The sequence below is a fragment of the Chiroxiphia lanceolata genome, chromosome 8 (genome assembly GCF_009829145.1).
Source record: "Chiroxiphia lanceolata isolate bChiLan1 chromosome 8, bChiLan1.pri, whole genome shotgun sequence".
NCBI lineage: Eukaryota > Metazoa > Chordata > Aves > Passeriformes > Pipridae > Chiroxiphia > Chiroxiphia lanceolata.
The window spans coordinates 26,064,042-26,085,286 of record NC_045644.1 but is presented as its reverse complement, the minus strand read 5'-3'; the positions used below and the strand labels follow the sequence as shown (position 1 = coordinate 26,085,286).

Genomic DNA, 21,245 nt, shown 5'->3' with positions numbered 1-21,245 from the left:
AAGTTGTATTGGGCAAAGACAGTTTTCAGAAACCACAAATCAGACATCATGCAATTATATTCTGGGTCCTTTTTTAGAGTGCTTCCTCTTTACTTTAAATAAAACTGGAAGGGAACACAGTTTTATTCACCAAAGAACTATTTCCTCAAAATCTTCACTACTTGCTAAATGATTTTAAATAAAAAATGTAAAAATTCCCACGTATTGAAAAATCATGATTATTCTTTTTCACTTTTGTTTTAACTATTCCAAGTTTACATTCAAAATAAAAGTTTCAGCATGAAAAAATGCTTAGTTCCTACAATCCTTGCAAATCCATTCCTAGAGTAATAGTCTATATATAATAATGAATTAATAACCACCTTTCCCAGGCCAGATTACTACCCATCTCATGTCGATTGGTACCTTCTCTCTCGACAAGCATCTGCTCCCTTTTTGGCAAAAAGCAACTAGAATCCAGTAACAGCTCCCTGTTCAAAGCAATCATTACACATGGCTCCACCTGAGTGTCCTGTAAGAGTCCCTGCAGGTAAGCTTCCAGTGTTTTGGAAACACTGCAGGTGAACCAGCCTAAGAAGTCTAACTTTTCCATCAGCACCACAGTGCTGATACCACTGAGGTTACTCATCTGTGGCCCAAGACTAAAACACAGAAAGTAGCCCAAAATGCAGCCAACTGAAAAGGTCTCAGCAGTACTTTTCATGACTACCCCATCTCTCAGATGCCAGTCAACCTGCTGGACTCCAAGAATCCACACCATGTCAACTTCCTATCCAGCAAATGATACATCCTTTGCTATCTAATACCTCACAGTCTTCAGCTAACTGGAAATAAGCTGTTAAACTCTCTGTATATCCATTTTTCTAACAGCAGACTCTATGGCACTGATGAATAATAATAACAAACAAGTGCCAAGCAAAAGGAGACACCAAGGTAACTTTTAGCATTATAATGAAGTGCAAGTCAAAATATAGCCACTATGCAGATACAGAAAAAATGAAATTAAATCCATATTCATATGTTGCATCAGCCTTGCCATAGCTCAGAGATAATGCACATCAAAACTAAAGTGCAGTAACATTCAAAAACAGACTCCGTTGCCAAACCTTTGGAGCTGATCTTTATATATCAAAAATGGAGGGGGAAAAAAGCGACTCCTTCCAAAGCCAGTGACTTCCAATGACAAAAGAAGACTGTGTTCACAATTAGAAGTTTTAATTACAATCTAATCACATAAGACATCTTTTGTTCAATTGCAGTCTTACAGTTTTCTAGGGAAGTATAGTGCTTCTAATTTTAGGCCTGCAGCATAAATGAGTCTTTTATATTAGGAAAAAATACAACCATATTTGTTCACCAATAAACTGCTCTTATACACTGAAAAAAATATATTTGTGGTATCATTTTAGTATTTTCACGGTATCTCTACAAGGAAGATACAGCAGAAGAGACATTAGTGCTATATTCTTTAATACCAAGTTTTGCAAAAATATCCTCCAAAATTCTATGATTTCTTTGGGATTTTATTAGCTTTTTTCCCTTTTCCTCCAAACCATTGTATACAAGTATCTGTATCTGGGTGAATGGTGAAAAAACCCCATGAGAACTTTTTACTCCCACAGTAGTTTCCCACTTCTCCAAAAATAAACATACCATTATGTTTTTACACTTGCTGTAGGTTCCACTACATAACATTCTAAGAGGGGTGGGGGTTTCCACTTTACAGACACCATGGTATATTGCAGTATCACTGCTAGCAGGAAGCTGCTCTCTTTACAAAAAAGGGAAGTTGCCTGCCTACAGTTTTTTGATGTCACAGCCTGGTTTAACCCTGTAGGGGCACATTCACCTTCCACCAAAGTTAAACCCATTCAGTCTTTTCAAGAGTGATATATGCAAGAAGCAGAATAAGGAAAGACAGAGTAAGTGTTGATTGCATCCTTATATATGTCTAACACATAACTAAAAAAGATCACATCTTGCTAATGCTGAAGGTCAAGACAAACTTTGCCTTGGAATAACTTCGGTATTTAGACGGCCTTAGGCTCTACTGAAGAAAGCAGGCTTTACATGGAAGCTGCACAAACATAGCTGGCCTCCTGGTAACCACATTTACTAATAGAAAAATCCAAATACAATTGTATGCTCCTTGTGCTTTAGGTTCTGATGGCATCTGTAGCAGAGCTTAGAAGGCCTGCCAGAAGGTCTTTGAATATTCACACAGAAGTCACGTTCATCCTCAAAGCTATTGGAGAAGTTCTCCTGAATCAGGAACACGTTTACTGTTTAAAAAGAACCACAAACAAACAAAAAAAACCTAGGAAAAACCCCAACATTTTCACTTCAGTTCCAGGAAAAATTTGCAGCTTTTAGCATGAAGGGAAGCAGCATTTCTTCATTGATATTATTAACATGGAAAAATCTTCTATCCTATGAAAGCAACTGAACAATTTACATTGAGCTCAAAAATGCATTTTTTGTATTTCTTGCTTGCTTCCTATACTTCCTTCTGTTTGTATGATGAAAATCAAAGAAATAAGAATTTGCTTTGAAAACAGTTACACTGAAACGAAATAACCCACAGATTAATTGAGAACACAGAAACCCTAGAAGTCATTTAAAAGGTGTTTTAAACTTTTTAAAGTTTGATCAAGTATTAACTGAAAACAAAATTTACTGATGACACTGAATCACTTTGGAAAATTCATACTTGAAGTTATAAGTTATAATTAGTCCTTAATTCTTTATTGCTTTATGGCCATAAAGCCATTATGGGTCTTATAACAGACATCACTTGGTGTAAGGTAGTATAAAATACTTATACATTTAGTCACGTACTATGCTTTTGTGCAAATAAGTATTGCTTTTTGTCTGACTTTCAAGGAAAATGAGTTGTGTGTGCTTATTTCCATTTGTCTGTCAAGTTCCCCTTATATTTCATTCCAGTGAGTAATTCAAATTTGAAAAAGGTAGAGGTCTCGGTGCTAAAGAAATACCTGCTCAGAGAACAGCAGCTGAGGTCAGTGCCACAACTGATGTCAAAGAGCTTCAGCTGTACCAGACCCACGTGGTTGGTGCCAGCCAGCATGCTCACAGCTTTAATTTCATTTTCAGGGGGAAAAAAAAAAAAAGAGCCTTGAAACTACAAACACCTGCACCCAAATCTGCAGTAATTACAACATAAAGTTCAGCTTAGTAATTCAGAAACAGTGGATTTCCTGCAGGCAAAAAAAAAAGTCCAAGTCCTACCAAAAACATGATTGCTTTCAAGTTGTTCTGTGGTGAATAATCTCTGTGTCTACAATAACAACGTGTCTTCAAACATCTTAAACCTGGATTCCCTTCAATCCATTTCATCTTAGGTGTCAACAGAATGGTTGCTGGTTTCTTTATATTCTTTACTTTTATGTCACATTTAAACATACATATTTAAGGATTTATCCATCATCCTGAAGAGATATGATTGTGCCGTCACTTTGCTTTATGCTGTAATAGTACTTCTCCAGAAGAAGAAAAAAAAGATTTCCTATTCTTCTCTGAGCATAACTGCACTAAGGAATAAAATTCTAAATTCCAAAGCTTTTATTAAACAGTGTAATGACTAGTTGATTTAGGAATGTCAGTATTGATATTTTACTATATATTACTTCTTAATGACTATTACAAAACTGCTGTCACTGTGGATTGGAGTTGGGGAGATTAACCCCTCCAAATCCTTCCCTATTGCTTTTCTCTTGGCACCTAGTATTTAAATTCTTCCTTTTTCCCTTTTTTGTATACCATATTTTGTACTATTTCTTTCTTATGATCCTCCCCTCTCTAAAACTATGCATGTCAAATTTTATTCTGATACTACAATGCATTTTCAGTGCAAAATAGCAGTGTGCTCTGAATAGTAATCCATTGCACCCCTCATTTTAAGGGGAAGGAGGCAAGACACATGACAAAAATCATAGAGTGAAATAGCTGGAAGTCCACCCACTGGGAAAGGCTGGATGGCAGAACCACTGTGCAATGCTGCTGTAAAGAAATGCAAAGTAAGTATTATTTTTCTTTATATGAGTCTTACACAAAAGTTTCATTTTTTTTATTTGAAAGCACCGGTGTAGGATAATTTGTAGTTAGAGATTTATATTGTTCAGAAATTACACTGGGTGGCCTTAGACTTGAATAAAAATTAGTTCAGATATTAGAGTGCAAAAGAAAGAATCTTGGAACTATTTGAAGCCAAATTGTGCACTAGGAAATGCAGGCAAAGACACTGCAGTAAGAGTTCATTTAAAAATTCAATATTGTTGATATTTACTTTCGAAACACACTTACTCCCCTTCTCCCCATCCTTTCCTTTCATAACTTCAGACAAATCTCTGATTATGGGACTCATTCTGTGCTTCTCAGTCATCCACTTTGCAAATCTCATCTAAACATACACATCATTTGTTAAAGTCAAATTCTTCCTATCCATTACTAGTGCTCATCACAGAAACCATGTCTTATGCAAGCCTAAATTGACTGTATTCCACTAACCTCTTCCAAAAATATTTTACTAGCATATAATCATGTCTCTCTATCTTCTTACCTGCCCTTTCTCCGCTTGGAAGATTTTAAACTGTAGACGTACATGGAATAGAGAGAATGTCTCATTTCATATTATTTTACTTATCAAGGATATAATAGCATTTGGGAAACTGATTCAGGTCTCCAAATAGAATACAACTACAGTTCTGTATGATTTAAGAGAGCTTTTGAAGAATGTCTGGTATACAGTGGACATTACTATGCAAAAACAAAGTGCAAAGAATGGTCAAATGAAAACCGATTAAAAAAAAAAACAAAACAGTCAACAAGTTTAGTTTCAGACTGTTAGTTCCTAGCTGTCAGATTGCCATGGAATACAATGTGAACGGTTTCTAGGTAGCTTTGTAGGAATTTTATATTTAAGAATAAGGAAAAAACCCAAACCAACCAAACAAAAAAAAAAACCCACAAAAAACCAACCAAACAAAAAACCCAACCAAAACCTAGGGAAAACAACATATTAACACATCTGAGAGATGCTGCTCTAAAACAATACTAAACCAAACCCAGAATTTTTTGAGAAATTTTAGCAGCAATGATATAAGAAAGAAGCCAGTTAGAAACGCATGCCCAAAACCTATTTCCTTCCCTTCACAACATCCATACACTTGTCTTAACCAGCATTTCAACTCCTCTAAGCCGATACGTAGAGAAAAGAGCCTTGGTTTCGCTCTAGCTGAGGGATGGCAGGAGTGGAAGTTCCCCATCAGTACCCGGCAGCCCAGCACATGACACACACGTAATGGAAGGCTGAGAGTCAGAATTTCCTCTCGTGCCCCACCTTCCGTAGTACTTTCGTTTTTTCTGGGGTATAAGTGTCACGGAAAGCAGGGGGCTGACCACATTCCCCAGCACCCTTTGCCTGCACAGAGGCGGAGGAGCGGGGAAGCAGCTCTTGGCTGCTGTGGCAGCGCAGAGCCGGGACGGACTCCGGAGTGCCCCGGCTGTGAGCAGGGATGGTCCTCGAGAGCCCGGTAAGTTTTGCACAGTGCTCTGAACTATCTGTCCCACGGGCTGCTGGTGATTTAGGAGGCACATCTGCCTCGAGGCAAACAGTGAGAGCGTCTCTGTGCTGGGTATTGCTGCAGAGGTGGCAGAGTTCAGACACCAACAGACACAGAGCCATGCACGACAGTCAGAGTAATTTATGTAACTATGTTGCATTTAAAATCGTGATGCAGTTTATAAATTCCTTTGTTACTGTGTGTATTATGTCATACTTAGATCACATGTAATGAACTGATAACGTCCATAAGGAAGATTACGCGGTGGTGGCTTTGTACAATGGTTTGGAGAAACGTAAAGAGAGGTTGATATTTCATGTTATTGTGGTGCACAAACTTTTCTTTGCTTTTAAGTGGAATAACAGAAAAGACAGAACCATCTATTTGAATGAATATTCATTAAATGAGATGGTTTCAATATTCTGAAGGCAGGTTTAAAGTGATGCAGTGCACTGAGAAGTCATAAAAACAGAATCACAGTTCTCTTTGTAGCGATTTTCAAATTTGTCTTTTGAAGTTCAACCCATCCCAAACTCAGATGATGCTCCCCAAAACACCAATAATCAAATTTCAGATATTTGCCTCAAAGATTTCATTCTCAGTCCCTTTTTTTCTCCAAGTTAAGGAACAAAACTGAAATTTCAAGACTAACAGGGCATTTGAATTGCAGCAAACATACACCTACTGTTACTTTATGCAATGAAATAAAAAATATTTTCTGTTAGATCAAAACAATAGATTTTGATATATTACAAATAAAAACAATTATAAAACTTCTGCTACTTCAAAAATGCTATCCTGGTACTTTACAGGGAAATAAAGGTTTTTGCTGTAACAAATAAGATCCAGTCCTGCACTAAGTTTATCCATCTGGCAAATTTAAGCTTTAAGTGGATTGGTAGGGACCTGATGCATATAAGTCGTGCAATCCCTTGAGAAACGATTTTCAAATTAACTAATAAGATATTGCACTGCATACAGCTTATTAGAAAGAAACAGTGAGAAGCAACAGAACACAGCTACTATGCCTGGGATTTAGAAGCTGGATTTAGCTGTCATGTCCATAATTCTTAGTGCATTTGTTATGTAAAGGAGTAGGTGAGAGGAGGGTTTAGTTTCATATTAGGGAAAGTAAAAAGGCTCTACAGAATATAATTGCAGGATTAGTAAAAAGTATAAGGCAGCTTTGCTCCACTATTTATATATCAAGGCAATTTATGGAAATCCTCATATATAAAATTTCAGTAATTGGTTCACATAATTATTCAGAATCATAATAATGAGGTTCAGAAACAACTTGCTCTTAAATTAAAGGACAAGCAATATAATTTTTCATATTAAAATATTATACATGTAGAGAAGAAATTGGCAAGTTTTCACATGATACTTTAAAGGTTAGCTGCCCAAAGAAACAGAATACGATTTGAGAGCTTCTCAACCAACACTGAGTGTTATTATAGTAATACCTCTGCAACTTTCCAGATATCCAAATAATCTACACGGTCACAGGATTTCTATGCATGAGAACGTTTTGACAGTAATTGCCATTCATCCTGAGGGGGAAAAGTTAGAGGTAGCATCACAGGATGTGGACAACACTTAAAAACAGAGAACTGATAAAGTCAACAGATGAGGCGAGTAGTCAAAACACAGAGGGTCTTGTTGAACCTTGCTGGACAGAGGAACAGGAATCATAAGAATTAAGGGTGAAAACTGTCAGGTTTGGTAATGGTACAGAAAATGAAGCAAAGCTGCCATTTCAAAACTAGAAGGGCACAAAAATTTGAGACTGCACACCAGAACGTATCAGTGAACACTACTGAGGTAGCACTACATTTAGGATAAAGAAGTACTACGGGAGCAAACCACAGGACAAAAGAAGTAAAAATCATTGACTTTAGCCTCATAGACAAGTCACATACTAATGGACAAGTTGTATCTAATTGCAAAAAGGGGCAATTCAAAATAAAGTATCAAACCATTACATAGGACTGAAGTGAAAATGTTTTACTTGGAAAACATATACAGTACTGCTTTCAGAACCTTCCCACTGAAACAGAAGTTACCATCTTTTTTAATGCAGGTGACAGAGGAGCTGAAAATATAATACATGCATAAAAGGCTCACTTGAAAATGAGGGTTATTAAAATAGCTATTTGATGTTTTGACATGTAAGTAAGGACATCTAGTTTCAACCTTTAGCTGCGATTGTCATGGACTTAGATTACCCTTTCTCACACAGCCATCCTTGCACAAGCCCTTGCACAACTTCTCTCCTGTCCTAAGGAGACACAGATCAGCCTTGCTGTCACATCCCATTAGGAGCAAAGCTGATAAAATGTACTGGGATTCCAAGGTGACATAGTTTCTTTCATTATGTTTGTCACAATATTGATTAGATTAAGCCTGAAGTCCATCTCTGGCCTGCTACTGACCCATCACATCTCCTGGGAAATTCTGCAGAGTAGGAAACAAAATTGAAAACGACTGGAACAATAGAGATGTTCAAGATGGTTATAGCTCATGGGACTCACACAGATGTGACAAGTACTGATTTTTATTAACTATACATCCTAACACATTAATCCCAAACTTGATGACTACATATTACGTTATCTTTTTTACAATAGCTAGCCTTCAGGAACTTAATAGCATGAAAATAATTCACCAAATACCTTTATTTCTTTCACCGGAGTAAATAACAACACGGTCAAAGTGCTGCCTCGCTCATTTCAACTATCAAAAATTTCAAGAGTAAATAAAGAATAGGTCAGTTTGCTCTCTGTGGAGCCTTATACCAATTTTCTTCTGCAGTACGTTTTTAGTTTTACATGTTTCACTTATGCAGGATGGCTGAAGATGTTTCAAATCAGAGAACTGTACAGCTGAGCCATATGGTTAGGCATTCACCTAATCGTAGCAGTTAATAGCTAAAGACCCCTACAGCTGTTCTTGTTTTCAACAGACTTTACTTATTGGCATTAAACACTTCTAATATAATAGATGCCCTTTGTTCACATAAATTTGACAGTTCTCAAGTCACAAAAAACTACTCTGAATAACTAAATATTTTTTTTTTTATATAGACAGAATGGAAGCTGGAGACTTTATTTTTCAACCTTTTATATTATTAAGTCATTTTTTCCTCTTTCACATATGGGCTACTTTACAAATACCATCAGTAGGCACACATTTGAACTCCAAGGAGCCTGAGCAACAAGTTCAGTAAATGTCAGTCCTTTTACCTACACCTTTACCTTCCATGTATAACACCCACTCCCTCTGACAGTACCAAAACTATACCTTGAATTTTCCTTTCTTCTGAAGTGTGCCCTCCTTCTCCTTATCTTTGCACAGCTTTACAAAATAGGACAGCTAAGCAATTAGCATCCCACAAGTAAAATAAACATTCCTGTTTGCAGTAGGGAAGCTGCAGTACATCTGACCCACTAAGTAACACCCCCCAACACAAGATGACACACAGTAGGATAGCCTGGGAAACCACAGGCTCTCATGGAATAAGAGCTTCAAATTTGCTCCTTGTACACTTTGAAGGATAAGGAAACATGAAGCAGAGCAAGAATTATGTATTTCATTACAGTTTAGCATAACAGCATGTTACATCTAGATGCTGGATTTCTTTTATTTCTGTGGGACTAGAAAGAAACATATCAGGGGAAAAAAAATAAGAAATCTGAGGTTTTATTCTACATAAAATATTAATACCTAAATGTACATATAAAAATACACATTCCAGGTTTCTGCTTTGATCCTTTTCACAACTGCTAAGCTTCCTTTAAAATTAAGTCCAAAAAATCCTTTCACCCTGTACTTAAACCGGTCATGCTTTTTTTCAGTCAGAAGGCAAGGAGTAGAGTTTCTCTTAATATAATCCTAGCTTTTTTTTTTAATAGAAACCTTTTGTATATTACTGAAAGGTTTTGTATATTACATGAGAAGACATGTAATTAACATTCCTTTGAAAAAGACTTTAAAAACTAAGGAGGAGCGGAGAAAGAACAATACTTGATTATGAATTCAGTTTAATTAAACTTGTTTTAAATACACTCTAGGATACTTAAATTGAATGAGATTCATCTGTCTATACCCATAAAGTTTTTACTCCAAGCTCCAATAAACTCAAACAATATATCTTCATGCTCTGCAGAATCCTACCTGTAGGTTATTACTGTGCAGACTTCAATTAAGACACAGTAACAGCTTTTACACCGAAAAAGTATGGTTTGCACCTTGAGAACGTAAAAAGACCAGTCTTCTGAGGATTGCCCAGGGACAGTGGATCAATTTTTTTATGCTTTAAGGGCCAAAAATTGTGGGAGGACCTTTCAGCTAGAATTAGAAGATTTTTCTTTGGAAGGGTACAGGTCATCTCCCAAATAAAAATGCTTAGAAAATCCCTTCTTGCATTACCAAACAATATTCTCTAATTACGTTACAATTATGCCCTTGCCCATACCATTACAATAGAAGTGGTACAACAGCTGCATCTCTCACACACTACAAAATAAGAAAATCCTGAAGAAAAAGTGGTCATTCCTCAATGACCATTCCTCAATAATGCAGTATACAATTTGAAAAAATTAAATAGATGTTTTTGTTGCACACAGATATTTTTGTTTTAAAAACACAACCATTTATTTTTGCCCAGAATAGATGACACCAATCTAAGAGTACATTTGCACTGAAACCCTTCATTCATAATGACACAGGAAGCATAGGAAGCATAATTCATATTAACATAGGAAGGAACATTCCTTCCTCTTAGAAAGTGATATGCAGTACATGTGTGGAGAAAATAACTTTTTTAAAGCTATTTAAAACTGAAGTTTTAAATAGCTTTAGTGTCAAAGATTATTGCATCCTCTATTTGGCCTTGTCTTACTTCTGTGTTCCTACTTCTTCACTCTCTTTTCTGCATTCCATCCTTACAGGTATTACTTTCCCAGTTCATCCACAATCTCCTGCTGTTGCCCCCAGCATGTACCTGCTCTCTGCCTTGATCCCTTCTCCACACTAATCTGACTGTGTAGCCCAGCTGTCTTGCAGCATTCTTAATTACATACCTCTCCTATCCTATCAGTTGCTGGCCTCTTCACTACCACTGCTGGGTTTGGTTACCAGGAATTGGATTTATTTCCACACCCTGCTTCCCTTCACTCCCCATCAACTTCTGGTCTAAATGAAGAGATTCACTAGACTCTCACACACAAGCTTTAGCAAATCTCCAGCTTTGCCACCTGGTATTTGCAACCCAGAAAGAAGAAACATTAGCTGGAAGCTGAGAGTTCTTGCACTGTGTAGGTCTGCAACAGAAATGGACTTGACACAGATGGTTTTGTTTGGTGGTTTCTAATGTCTCTTCCCACTAGAAGGAACAGAAAGCTAAGACATCCTAAAGCTGGCTCACAGCTGTATAAGTTTGCTACTTTGCAAACTTCAGAAGGAAGAGGGTGAAGATGCAAAAAGCTATGTCAATCACTCGGACTGTGCACAGCTTGCCTGTGTCAGGGTGCTTTCCTCTCCCTGGTGACTGTTTTAGCCAGAGAGTCTAAGATAGAAATGTGTCCCCTGACCACACTCCCTTCTCACCTGCAGAGAAAGAGCTTCCAAGTCAAGTTTGAAAAGTACTATAGAGCCCGTAAAAAGTGTACAGGAACCCACTTCTTTGAAATTGCTGACATTTTGGAAGATGAAAGAAGCTTGAAATCTCCAGGGCTCCAGCCTTACAGGCACTAAAAAAAAAAAATAAATCCCTTAAAAAGAAAAGAAATAGGCAGTTTTTCTCCTTCTATCTCTGTATTTAGTTCATATATTTAAATCCCTTGAGGAAAGAAATAGATTGAGAAAGAGACAGTGAAAAATAACAGACTGATTTTCTGATATAAGTTTTAATTCTTTTTTTTTTTTAAGGAGAAACAGATCTTAAAATGAAAGAAGTATAATCTGCAAAAGCAATACCAATATAATTTATCCACCAAAAGGCAATAAGTTAGGAAAATACAGGCTAGGAATAGGCTGGCCAAAATTTAATTTCTTTTCAGGACTGTACATGTTGATTATCAGCAATAGGCATCCCGTTACTGTTTTTGCCACCAAGCAATAGCAGAAATGCATGTTGATTTTTTTTTTTTTCCATTCAAATAATAGTCTGCCTCACAACACAGAGCAACTTAATTCTGGAACTGCTATTGCAAGTCTCAGTAACACATGCAACCATTTTAGACAAACTGGACACAGAGGGTAGCATTATCTCACGTGCTGATGTTTGCAGATTTAGGGCTGAATAATATCTATCACTAGCTTTGGTAATCACTTGAAATGAGAAGAGTAAGTCTGCAGTCATGTGGTAGATGGGCAAGTTAGGATGGCAAAGCTGCAGCCAAACACAGTAAGGTGAGGTGGGGCTTGACCAGACCCAAGTTCTCTCTGCATTGTGCCCAGATCCATGGGCAGAGATGATGGATAAATTAGAGCAATTGCCAGGTTTCTCTGACTTGTGCTATGGGGTATCCATATGTATTTCAGGACTATAAAACAGAAGGCAGTACTGAACGCTTTCAAATTATAACCAGAGTCTAGTTTAGACACATATTACATTACCTTCTGCCACATCTTTTGGCCTTGCTTTTGCCACAAGGAAAAAGAAAAGCTCTCAAAACCCTGTTTGTTTACTTAAATGTGAGAAGGAACTGGTGTCCCCTTATATTTTTCATTTCTGAAGGTCTTCAGGGATGAGTGAGGAAACACAGTAAATAAATAGCTTAACAGACTGTAAACAAGTAAAGCTTTGCCTCTTGCAAAACTATAGTCAGTGTGATTAATGTTTCAGGAATTACATTAAAGTGCAATAACTTTCCCTGTAGACTGGCAATACCCAGGAGAAAAGTGTCTCTGCCTTGAATGAGACCATGAAATTTGATTTGCGTATTCTAAAGAAAGAAATAGTAATCTCTTAATTTAGATAGATCTCTTTATAAAAGCAGCATCTTCCTGTTTTGATCACAAATTAAACAACAGAAAGTAAATAAAGAAGTCAGGCTAAGTGAATGAGAGAATCTGCATGAAGCAGTCCTCTCTTATAATAAATAATAATAAATTGACAGGCATTACATCTGCTCAGCACTTTTCAGTATCGTGACTCAGAACTGCACTGTAAAAGCTATACACAGTGCTAACAGCTCCTTTCTTAAAGGGTTATTTGTACTAAAGAAAACTTGCCAACTGAATAGGGAAGAATTTAGGGCATCAGTTACTGCTGGGCAAAGATAACATCTCAGAAACTTCTGGGGTTGCCATTTGCCCTTACTCCTTGGTACTCTCTCACCATTCCAACCAGTAATCAGGCACTTGATGACTGATCTTAATTTTTAGGGAACAGATCCTATCGGGTTATGACTAGTTAAAGAATACAGGAAAGTCTATAAAAATTAAGATCAAATGTAGTGTACACGCATGCACAGATGTAATCAGCACTAAACCAGTGCTCCAGGCAGAGGTGCCCTTACCAGCTCTCCCCCTTGCCATTGGCTTGGTAAGGCTGGCTCTTCCCAAAGGCTGTCTTTCCCACTCTGTTCCCATGACAGCAAGCTCAAATTTCACCACAAGTTTAGCAACTCTTTTCTGCACCATAGTCACTGATTAATGCCCTGACCCTTGACTCGATAACCTCAGCAGTAACAAAACAGAAGGCTCTGGGCTCACAGCCCCAAATTTTAAATTGGTTTAAGGACGGACCTTCCTGTGTGGCAACAGTGGGACTTGTAGGGATGTTTTGTGTGAATAAATAGAGGTCTTTTTTATCCCCCTTAGCCTTTTCTGAAGTTTAGTAGCAACAGAAAAGTGAATAGGTAACTGTTCCATCACAACCTTAAATAATTCAAAGGATCGCATTTTTTGCTTACCTGAATAATCCAGAGCAGCCCATGTAACAGTAAACAAGCTTTTAATCAATTCTAAAATCATAAGAATATAGAAGATAGATGACACTAAGATTTAATTTAGTTTCTATTGGGTAGCATTTAATAGAGCCTAAATGCTTCTCTCTCAGAAAACTGAAATAGGAACCCAAGTTTTAAATAAACTTCTTCCAGGCACAGCTGCAGGGAGCAGTTCACAATCAAGCAGTCCTTGAAATTTCTGCTGCCATTTGCTGTTACAGCAAAGCACAAGTTTTAATTACTGCAAGGAGCTTCAGCTATGCCTAGGAGTTTTGTTCTTCCTAGTGACCCCAACTGGAAAAACCCTGAAAAAAACAGGTCATTGCACCACAGGAACTCAAATAATCCTTGTGCTTCCAGAGGGGTGAAGCCAAGCAATGCTGCAAAATGGAAGTCAAATGTTCAGATGACACTTGGCAAGGAAGCAACTGGTGAAAGGTCCAGGCCATCCAGGCTCTCCTTCCAGCCCACAATGCACCTAGTGCACAATTCACCTAGACTCAGGCCAGCTACTTCCAGCTCTGCCTCCCTCAGGCTCCCCATATGCAACGCTAAGAAGCTAGGAACAGCAGCCAGGACACCCCCTCACTGCCAGGCTTGGGCACAGCTGCACCACAGGGCCTCAAGGCACTGCTGAGGCACATGTGCACATACACAAATGTCAGTGACAGGTGTGTTGGGAGAGTTAACTCAGCCTGTTTGAGGTACGAGGGAATAGTACTACATTTAAAAGCAATGGCAGTACCAAGCAATGAGAGAGGAAGAGTTTGATACTTTAAAACCTTGATTTCCTAATCTTTCAAAGGGCAGAGAGTAGCAAGTAGGACTGTAAGGTGGCACAGCCAGGTGGGAAGCACTGGGGCACGAGGCTCAGCAGGGAGGCTGAGCTCCCCAGGCAGGTGAGAGAGTCCAGTGGCCCCATCAGAGGAGCAGTCAGAGGTCACAGCCCGAGCGCCGTCCTGGCAATCAGCAGTGCCCTTCTCTGACTTGAAATGATGGCAAGGAGAGATGCTTGCTAGTATAAAAACAAGCCTGGAGAGCAGAAGCAAGCTCTTCCCCTCTACTGTGTAGGCTGCTCTGGAGTGTGCCAGCAGGCACTGCCACCGAGCATCTGGAAGAGCAGGCACAGGCAAGAGCACAAATATGTAGCCTTAAGGATATTCACCACTGGCACCAGGAACAACCGACTGTCTGTTCATGTGCCAGCGACTGAGTCAGAACAAGCTGGCTCTTGGTTTGGCAGGTTTCACAGTCGCTTGCTGCAGTGGTGTCCTTTGCAATGCATCAGCATTTTACAGGACTACTGACCTCCACTTGGAACACACCTTCATCCCTGAGTTCTGACCCAATTACTTTAAATCCTCAGTTAAGTTATTTAAGGCATGAAAAGAACCAAGTGGAAGGGGAGTAGAGGGAAACACAGTTGGTTGTGCCTATAGTCTTACAGCTATACCTCTAATTCCAATCACAAATTATTCTTTTATATGATTGTCAGGCAGAGAAACTACTGCCAGCACTTTATACCCTGGTTTTGAGTACTCAAAATATCTATTTAAATTAACAAGCCATCAGCACCCACAGCAATTAACATCCCATACACAGTATTCCAGTTGTGCATTCTCTACTCATTCTTTTCTGCCATGGAAATCTTTATTGCACAGGGCTTGTTTTGACACATTATCTTTTTTCTATTCAAGAATTCTATGTATTTTTCACTCAGATTTTTAGATTCAGTTAGTCACTATATCCTCTAGCTGTATGTAACATCAACATAAAATAACAAACAGAGCTCAACAATCAAAACTATTTTCTCTTAGTAGAAAAAGTCATACTACATGATTCCACTAAGGAGATTAACAGAAAAAAATTCACTATCATTTATGCATTAATACAAAATGATAACTGGAAGTGGAATGAATCTATAGACCAAAAGAAATATGAATTTGGCTATTCAGTCTGAATTTTGGACATAACCATTTGCATATAATAATGTGAACTGAAACTACCTGATGTCAAAGGCACTATCAAAACCTAAACCAACGTTCAGATACATTGCATCTATAAAGTGCCCATTTCTCATGAATTCCCACTCCTTTAGGATTCACGTTCCTTCACACAACTCCTCTGCCTCCATACTATGTCACAAGCAAAGTGACATATATGATCACAGCACGAGCGCTACCAAAGCACTGGTGCCCAGACCAAAGTATTAAGACCATCCACAGAAAAGCAACTGGATACTTGTTCTGTGCAAGCTGGGACCCATCTGACAGAAGTCATGTATGACATCTTTCCCCACTGCTTTATTGACAGTAACTATTGACAGTAACTATTCCTTTAATGTTACATCATAATATATAGCGTAGCATAAATACAGACATAGTAAAAAAATAATTTCTGAAATAATGACAAAGAATGCCTTTCTATTTCTGACAACATGTGAAATTAAATTATACAGTTCCTGATGTGGTGCATTTTTGAGGTCATAGTCATATTTATGACATAGAATTAGGTCAAAAAAACATGAGCTAATAAAATATTCCCAAACCAAGCAGTCTCATGATAGGTTAATGAGGTTTTCACCAAACCTGAGCTAAGTTTCAGGAGGTAAGGATGATTTTAGCATTTTAGGCGGTATTGTAGTTTGGAACAAAAGAGAGAACAGGAGCTGTTCCAGATGAGCTTTGTATTTGAATTTCCAGGGTTCATTCTAACCCCTATAAACTCAAAACAAAACTCCTTGGTGTGAACTGAAACAAGATATTTGAGTGAAAAAAACTGTCAGTGGAAACCACTGAGCCTGAGAATCAAAACCACTGTTTGGACCTGCGCTGCACAAATGCCTGACAAGCCTGATGCAAATGCTATGTTTTCTTGCATATAATTCTAAGCCCAACTATTTTTTTCACTGAGACCAAGGGTTTGGGGGCCAGGGAAAGAAGAAATTAATTTGAAATGGCATCTCCTAATGAGCAAATAAAGATCAGGATCCCCTGCAAGAGCAGGGAAATTACCTCTGCATATTTGGTTTTCAAGAGATGAAGGAGAGAAAGAGAAATGGAACTGTGGCCACAGTGGGGAAATTTATGAGAAATGTAAGTTGTGTGACTCAGGCAGCTTCAGGGAGTGCTAAAAGATTTCAGAAGGTGAACAGATTCCTTTCTCATTAATGAAGGGGCCCTGACTCCAGATCCACCGAACTCACTCTGAGAGGAAGCCTATTCAGCTCCCTCCTTTGATTGAAAGCATGAGTCTGTTACTTATGAGCTCTCGGTAGCTCTCCTTTTAATAAGAAGTTGGGGGAAGGGGGAAGAAGATGGCTGGAGAAGGGGAAGGAAAAGATGGGTAGCAAAAAATGCTGGCAGCTGAACATGGGACTTCCAGGGTTTTGCAGGACAGGCCTTTGGGGAAAGGTTAAAAGCTTACAAGGTGAGTGATGCCTTTCCTGGGCTGATTTTTCTTTCCTTATTGTTCACCAACATGTTAAGAAGAAAATTCCTCTGCATCTCCAATCCACCCTTAGCACCTTATTTTCTTGTGGTCTTATCAAATTATTTATTCTGCTAGCATGGAACAAAAAAAAAAATTGCTGATTTTCAATTATTTTTCTCTTTCTGGTGGATATCATCTGTATTTGAATAATGTTAAAAAATACTAAATAAACAAAATCCTGACCATCTTCACTGCTGCAACAGGGAACATGCAGCCTGCTGTTCTAAATTGTACACAGCCACCAGCTCTCGTCAGACTTTGTGTGGGCTTGAAATGTTCTTTTAGTCCTTTGCAGCTAAAAACTGAGCACAAATTATCACTAAAAGGATATGAAAAATTATGCTGGGACATTTGCCATAGCTATACAGGAATGCTCCTCAAAGTGAGCAGAAATGTGAGCAGATTACTTAGCCAGCTTAGTTTTGAGGACTGTATTGACAGTTTCTGATAAAGGTTACTTTTTCATATGAGAAAAAAAAAAAACAAAAAATCCTCTTGAAAGAAATCCCCACATATTGCAAATGCCCATGACAGGTTCTTGTGAGTAAAGGGAAACACAGCAAGAGTGTGTCTAAACCTTGACATGTACTTTAAAGGGACAGAATCTAAACTCCTGTTCAAATACTTTGAGCATAAGTGCCTTTAGTGAATTTTAAGATATTTAAGCATAAAAAAGCTTAAATAAAAAATAACATGAAATATGATTTTAAGTATTATAGCAGTAGTGTAAGCATGCTTCCCTTGTAATGTGAATTGTAAAACATCAAATTTTAAAGACCTGATTGATGATTTGAAAAGACAGAATATCATTAGCAGCTGAATCAGTATTTAAATCTTTTAAAGTCAACATAGTTACAGAAAATGCTTTAAACTCATTCACTTGTAGCCAAATGTGTTGAAACAGGAAGCCTTCAGCTTTACAGTGTTTGGACTCATCCACAGCTGTAACTTCTGGGAATGGCTATTTTGTTCTTCAAAGGCAAGGTGCACATTATTTTATTCTACTGCATTCCAGAGCACTTCTCACACCAGAATTCACACACCCAACTGAGGGTACACTTTTTTTCTATTTAAAAAAATCAGCCAAGAATTTATATGGAAGCTCCCTGGTTAGCACACAACAGTAAACAATATCACAGAAAAAAAAGAGCCATCACCTTAAAACTATACTCAGGAGCAATTGAGCATAATGGACTTATTTAATACCTTTCCTTTTTTAGTACTTCAGTGTTTCAAATATCAACTGCAAATGAGCTAATTTTGGTGAAAATATGAAACCAAAGTACTAAGAAAGGAACAAAGGAAGACACCTAATAACTTTCTAAAAGCAAGTAGGTGACTTTCAAGTAAACTACTTGACTGGCCAACAGGCATGATGTAAATCATCCTTTGGGAGGGAGAAATTTTTTATTTTTTTTTTTAATCAACATCTTCTGCTATCGATTAGTCAAGAATATGAAAAGAAAAATTGAAAGGTGCAGCAAAGAACTGTGATCTATTTATAAAACAAGGAACTAGATTTTCAGTTATAGGTAAGGATCTTGCTGTTGTCTGCAGATGCCTGAATCCAGCTCAAACTAGTTTTTTTTTTTGCTAGTTTTTATCTGTTGCCAAGGAAGATATATCAACCATTTCCAGTTTGTAATAACTTTGGTTATCTTCTAAATTGAGCAGAGATCTTAGTAAGAAACTGAAAGGGCAACTCCAAGATAAATCTAAGTACTACCTATGTGTATTGGCATGGGATGTAACTTCCATGCTGTAACACCTGGATTGCTGTGCTCTCGTTTCAGTGGAGCTCCTGTGTGTGTAGAATATTAATAATCACTTTTACAGAGATAGCATAAGCCAGACTTAAAAAAAAATTAGCAAAATCTTTAGGTTTTTGCTCTTGATGAGACAATTTTTATCCGCAGTTAAAACACAGAATACTGTCTTTGAACCAAATGTAACAATAAATATAGAGGACGGAAAAATAAGGACAAACAGTAATAACAGAAAGATGATTTTGCTCAGTAATGAAAACAGCGACTTGTTATGGTAGGAAAAAAGCAACATGGCTTATTGCAAATGACACAGTAAAGCACTTCAGTGTTTAATATACCAATCCCTGAAAAACTCTTCATTTCACACACTGCAAATGCCTGTAAGCTTATGCTAAGTGAGAGTGATCTCTTGCTTGCAGGGAGAAAAAGGCATTGTCACATTTGTGAGGTTGCATGAAGGTTTAAACAATAGGATATTTACAAAATTTCAAACAGGAATTAAGCACTTGAGTATTTGAGCTTTAGAAACTTTCCTTCATTTGATGTGATCAGATTCAAAGCAATCTTTGCAATGCAAAGCAGTTCAAGCAGCAATCTTTGGCCAAGATCTAAACCCTGTTCTCCTCAACCTCAAAGTCTTAGTCAGCCTGTCTCTTATTCCTACATAATCCATGTGTCTGACTACATTCTCACTATCTTAGGAAACAGGTGTCATTTCAAGCCATAAACCTGCTGTGCATCAAAGGGTAATTCAGCACGGTAGGACCATGCACACTGCACTTCCCTCAAGGAGTATTCAGTAAAATTACCCAGCAAAATCCACTACTGGAACAGCAAGCAATCTTCAGATTTTCATTTCTTTTCCTTTTCAGTTTCACCTGATTTTGAAGTGATTTTGGAGGAGGAAAGGATGAAACAGGTATAAGAAAAGCAAATAGATGGTACCTAGAACACCTGAAAGCGTTGACAGTTTCTTCATGATGGTCTTGTGGCACCAAAGGGAGAGATTAGGAAGCACTGAAAAATCAACCTTTACTTGTGGCTTTATCTAAAACCCACTGAAATCAATTTGATGAGTTCTGTTGCCTCTAACAAGTTTTGTACTAACACTCAGATCTGCAGCACTGGACATGATAACCTATAGCCTATGATAAGATCATGAATTTTTTATCAATTACTTTTGAAAGAAGAAAGGAGAATGTCCCAATATCTCTAGGAAAACAATATTTCCTCATTCTTTAAAACATGCACATACACATACTACAAGAACAATGCTAACTTCTGACTTGATGCTCTTTGATGTGTGAACATACGACACAATTGGAGACCTTCCAATTATCTCCAGTTCAAAGTTAGGCCAAAATTAGAAGCAGTTATGAATAATGGATTAGGTTTTAGTAGAAACAGCAATGCTGAGCAGAATAAAGATGAAAGTTTAGCTTAGCTGCGAATACGTGAAATAGGTAAGGCACACTGCTTCCTCAAGCAGACACATTGGAACTGCACATCCTCAGAAGTTCAATTAACAAAACATATGTCAAAACAGAGCTTTATGACAGATCGTAAATTGCTTTCAGATGCAATTCTGATGTTTTCAGGATAAAATTAGAAGCTAAGGTTTCTTGCAAAACTTCTTCTACTTCTTTAAGAGGGTTTTTTCAAGAAATAACCACATCAAAACTCTTGTCATTTACCATAGTAGCCTAGGAGTTGATACCCAGTCAAGAGATGCATCTTGGAAGGTTCATTAGCCAACACACAGGTCAGAACAGCAGCCCAGATCCTCAAAGGGGGCTTAAAAAGTCTATTTCCATTCATTTTGGAAAGCTTACCCATTTCCTGACAATCCAGCATTTTAGTTAAGGAATAAAAACCTTCCAGGTAGTAATGCTTCTAAATGGATAAGCTATTCTTGCTTGGATGTCTATGCTATGTTCCAGAAAAAGATATGCAGTGGCCATTCCACCATTGCCTTATATTTCTGCAATTCTACTTTACTTTGCAGATTTTGCAGAGAAGATTGGTGCTCAGAAGGTGACCATAATAATGCAGATACATATGGCTACCTCCTCGGCTTTTGCACTCCTATCAGAGACCTGTTTTCCATTACCTCCTTTGTTACCTCCACAGTTCTGTGTGACTGTGAGCACGGTGGAGCAAACCCTGCTGGTCAGGCAGTGGCTGCACTTGGGCTCAGTGCCCTGTTACTGACAGCTTTGACCAGGGTAGCTGACAACAAGCCTGAGATGATTTTTCATGGTTTGTGCACAGGTTTCTGTACAGTTATTTACAGATGCCCTTGCTGAAATCCTGTGTTGCCTTCCTTCACCAACTACAGTTTAAGTTTGCTGGTATTTTCCAAACCATAAAAATGAAGCGATTACATAAACCAGTCTGATGTTCTCTAGATTTTTATAAGCGGTCGACAAGCTTTAGCAACAACAGAA

General features: G+C 37.9%; 1 protein-coding gene across 2 annotated transcripts in view; it reads left to right on the top strand.

Annotated features, from left to right (window-relative positions):
- RASGEF1A (RasGEF domain family member 1A) overlaps positions 1-21,245 on the top strand; it is a 158,917-nt gene that overhangs the window by 101,941 nt on the left and 35,731 nt on the right. Inside the window, exon 2 of one of the 2 annotated variants that reach the window (XM_032695035.1) lies at positions 3,923-4,037. The exons of the other annotated variant lie outside the window; for it this stretch is intronic. Within the exon in view, the coding sequence (XP_032550926.1) occupies positions 3,996-4,037 (42 nt within the window). The 5' untranslated portion in view covers positions 3,923-3,995. The remainder of the gene's footprint in view (positions 1-3,922; positions 4,038-21,245) is intronic. 2 annotated transcript variants of the gene reach the window in all.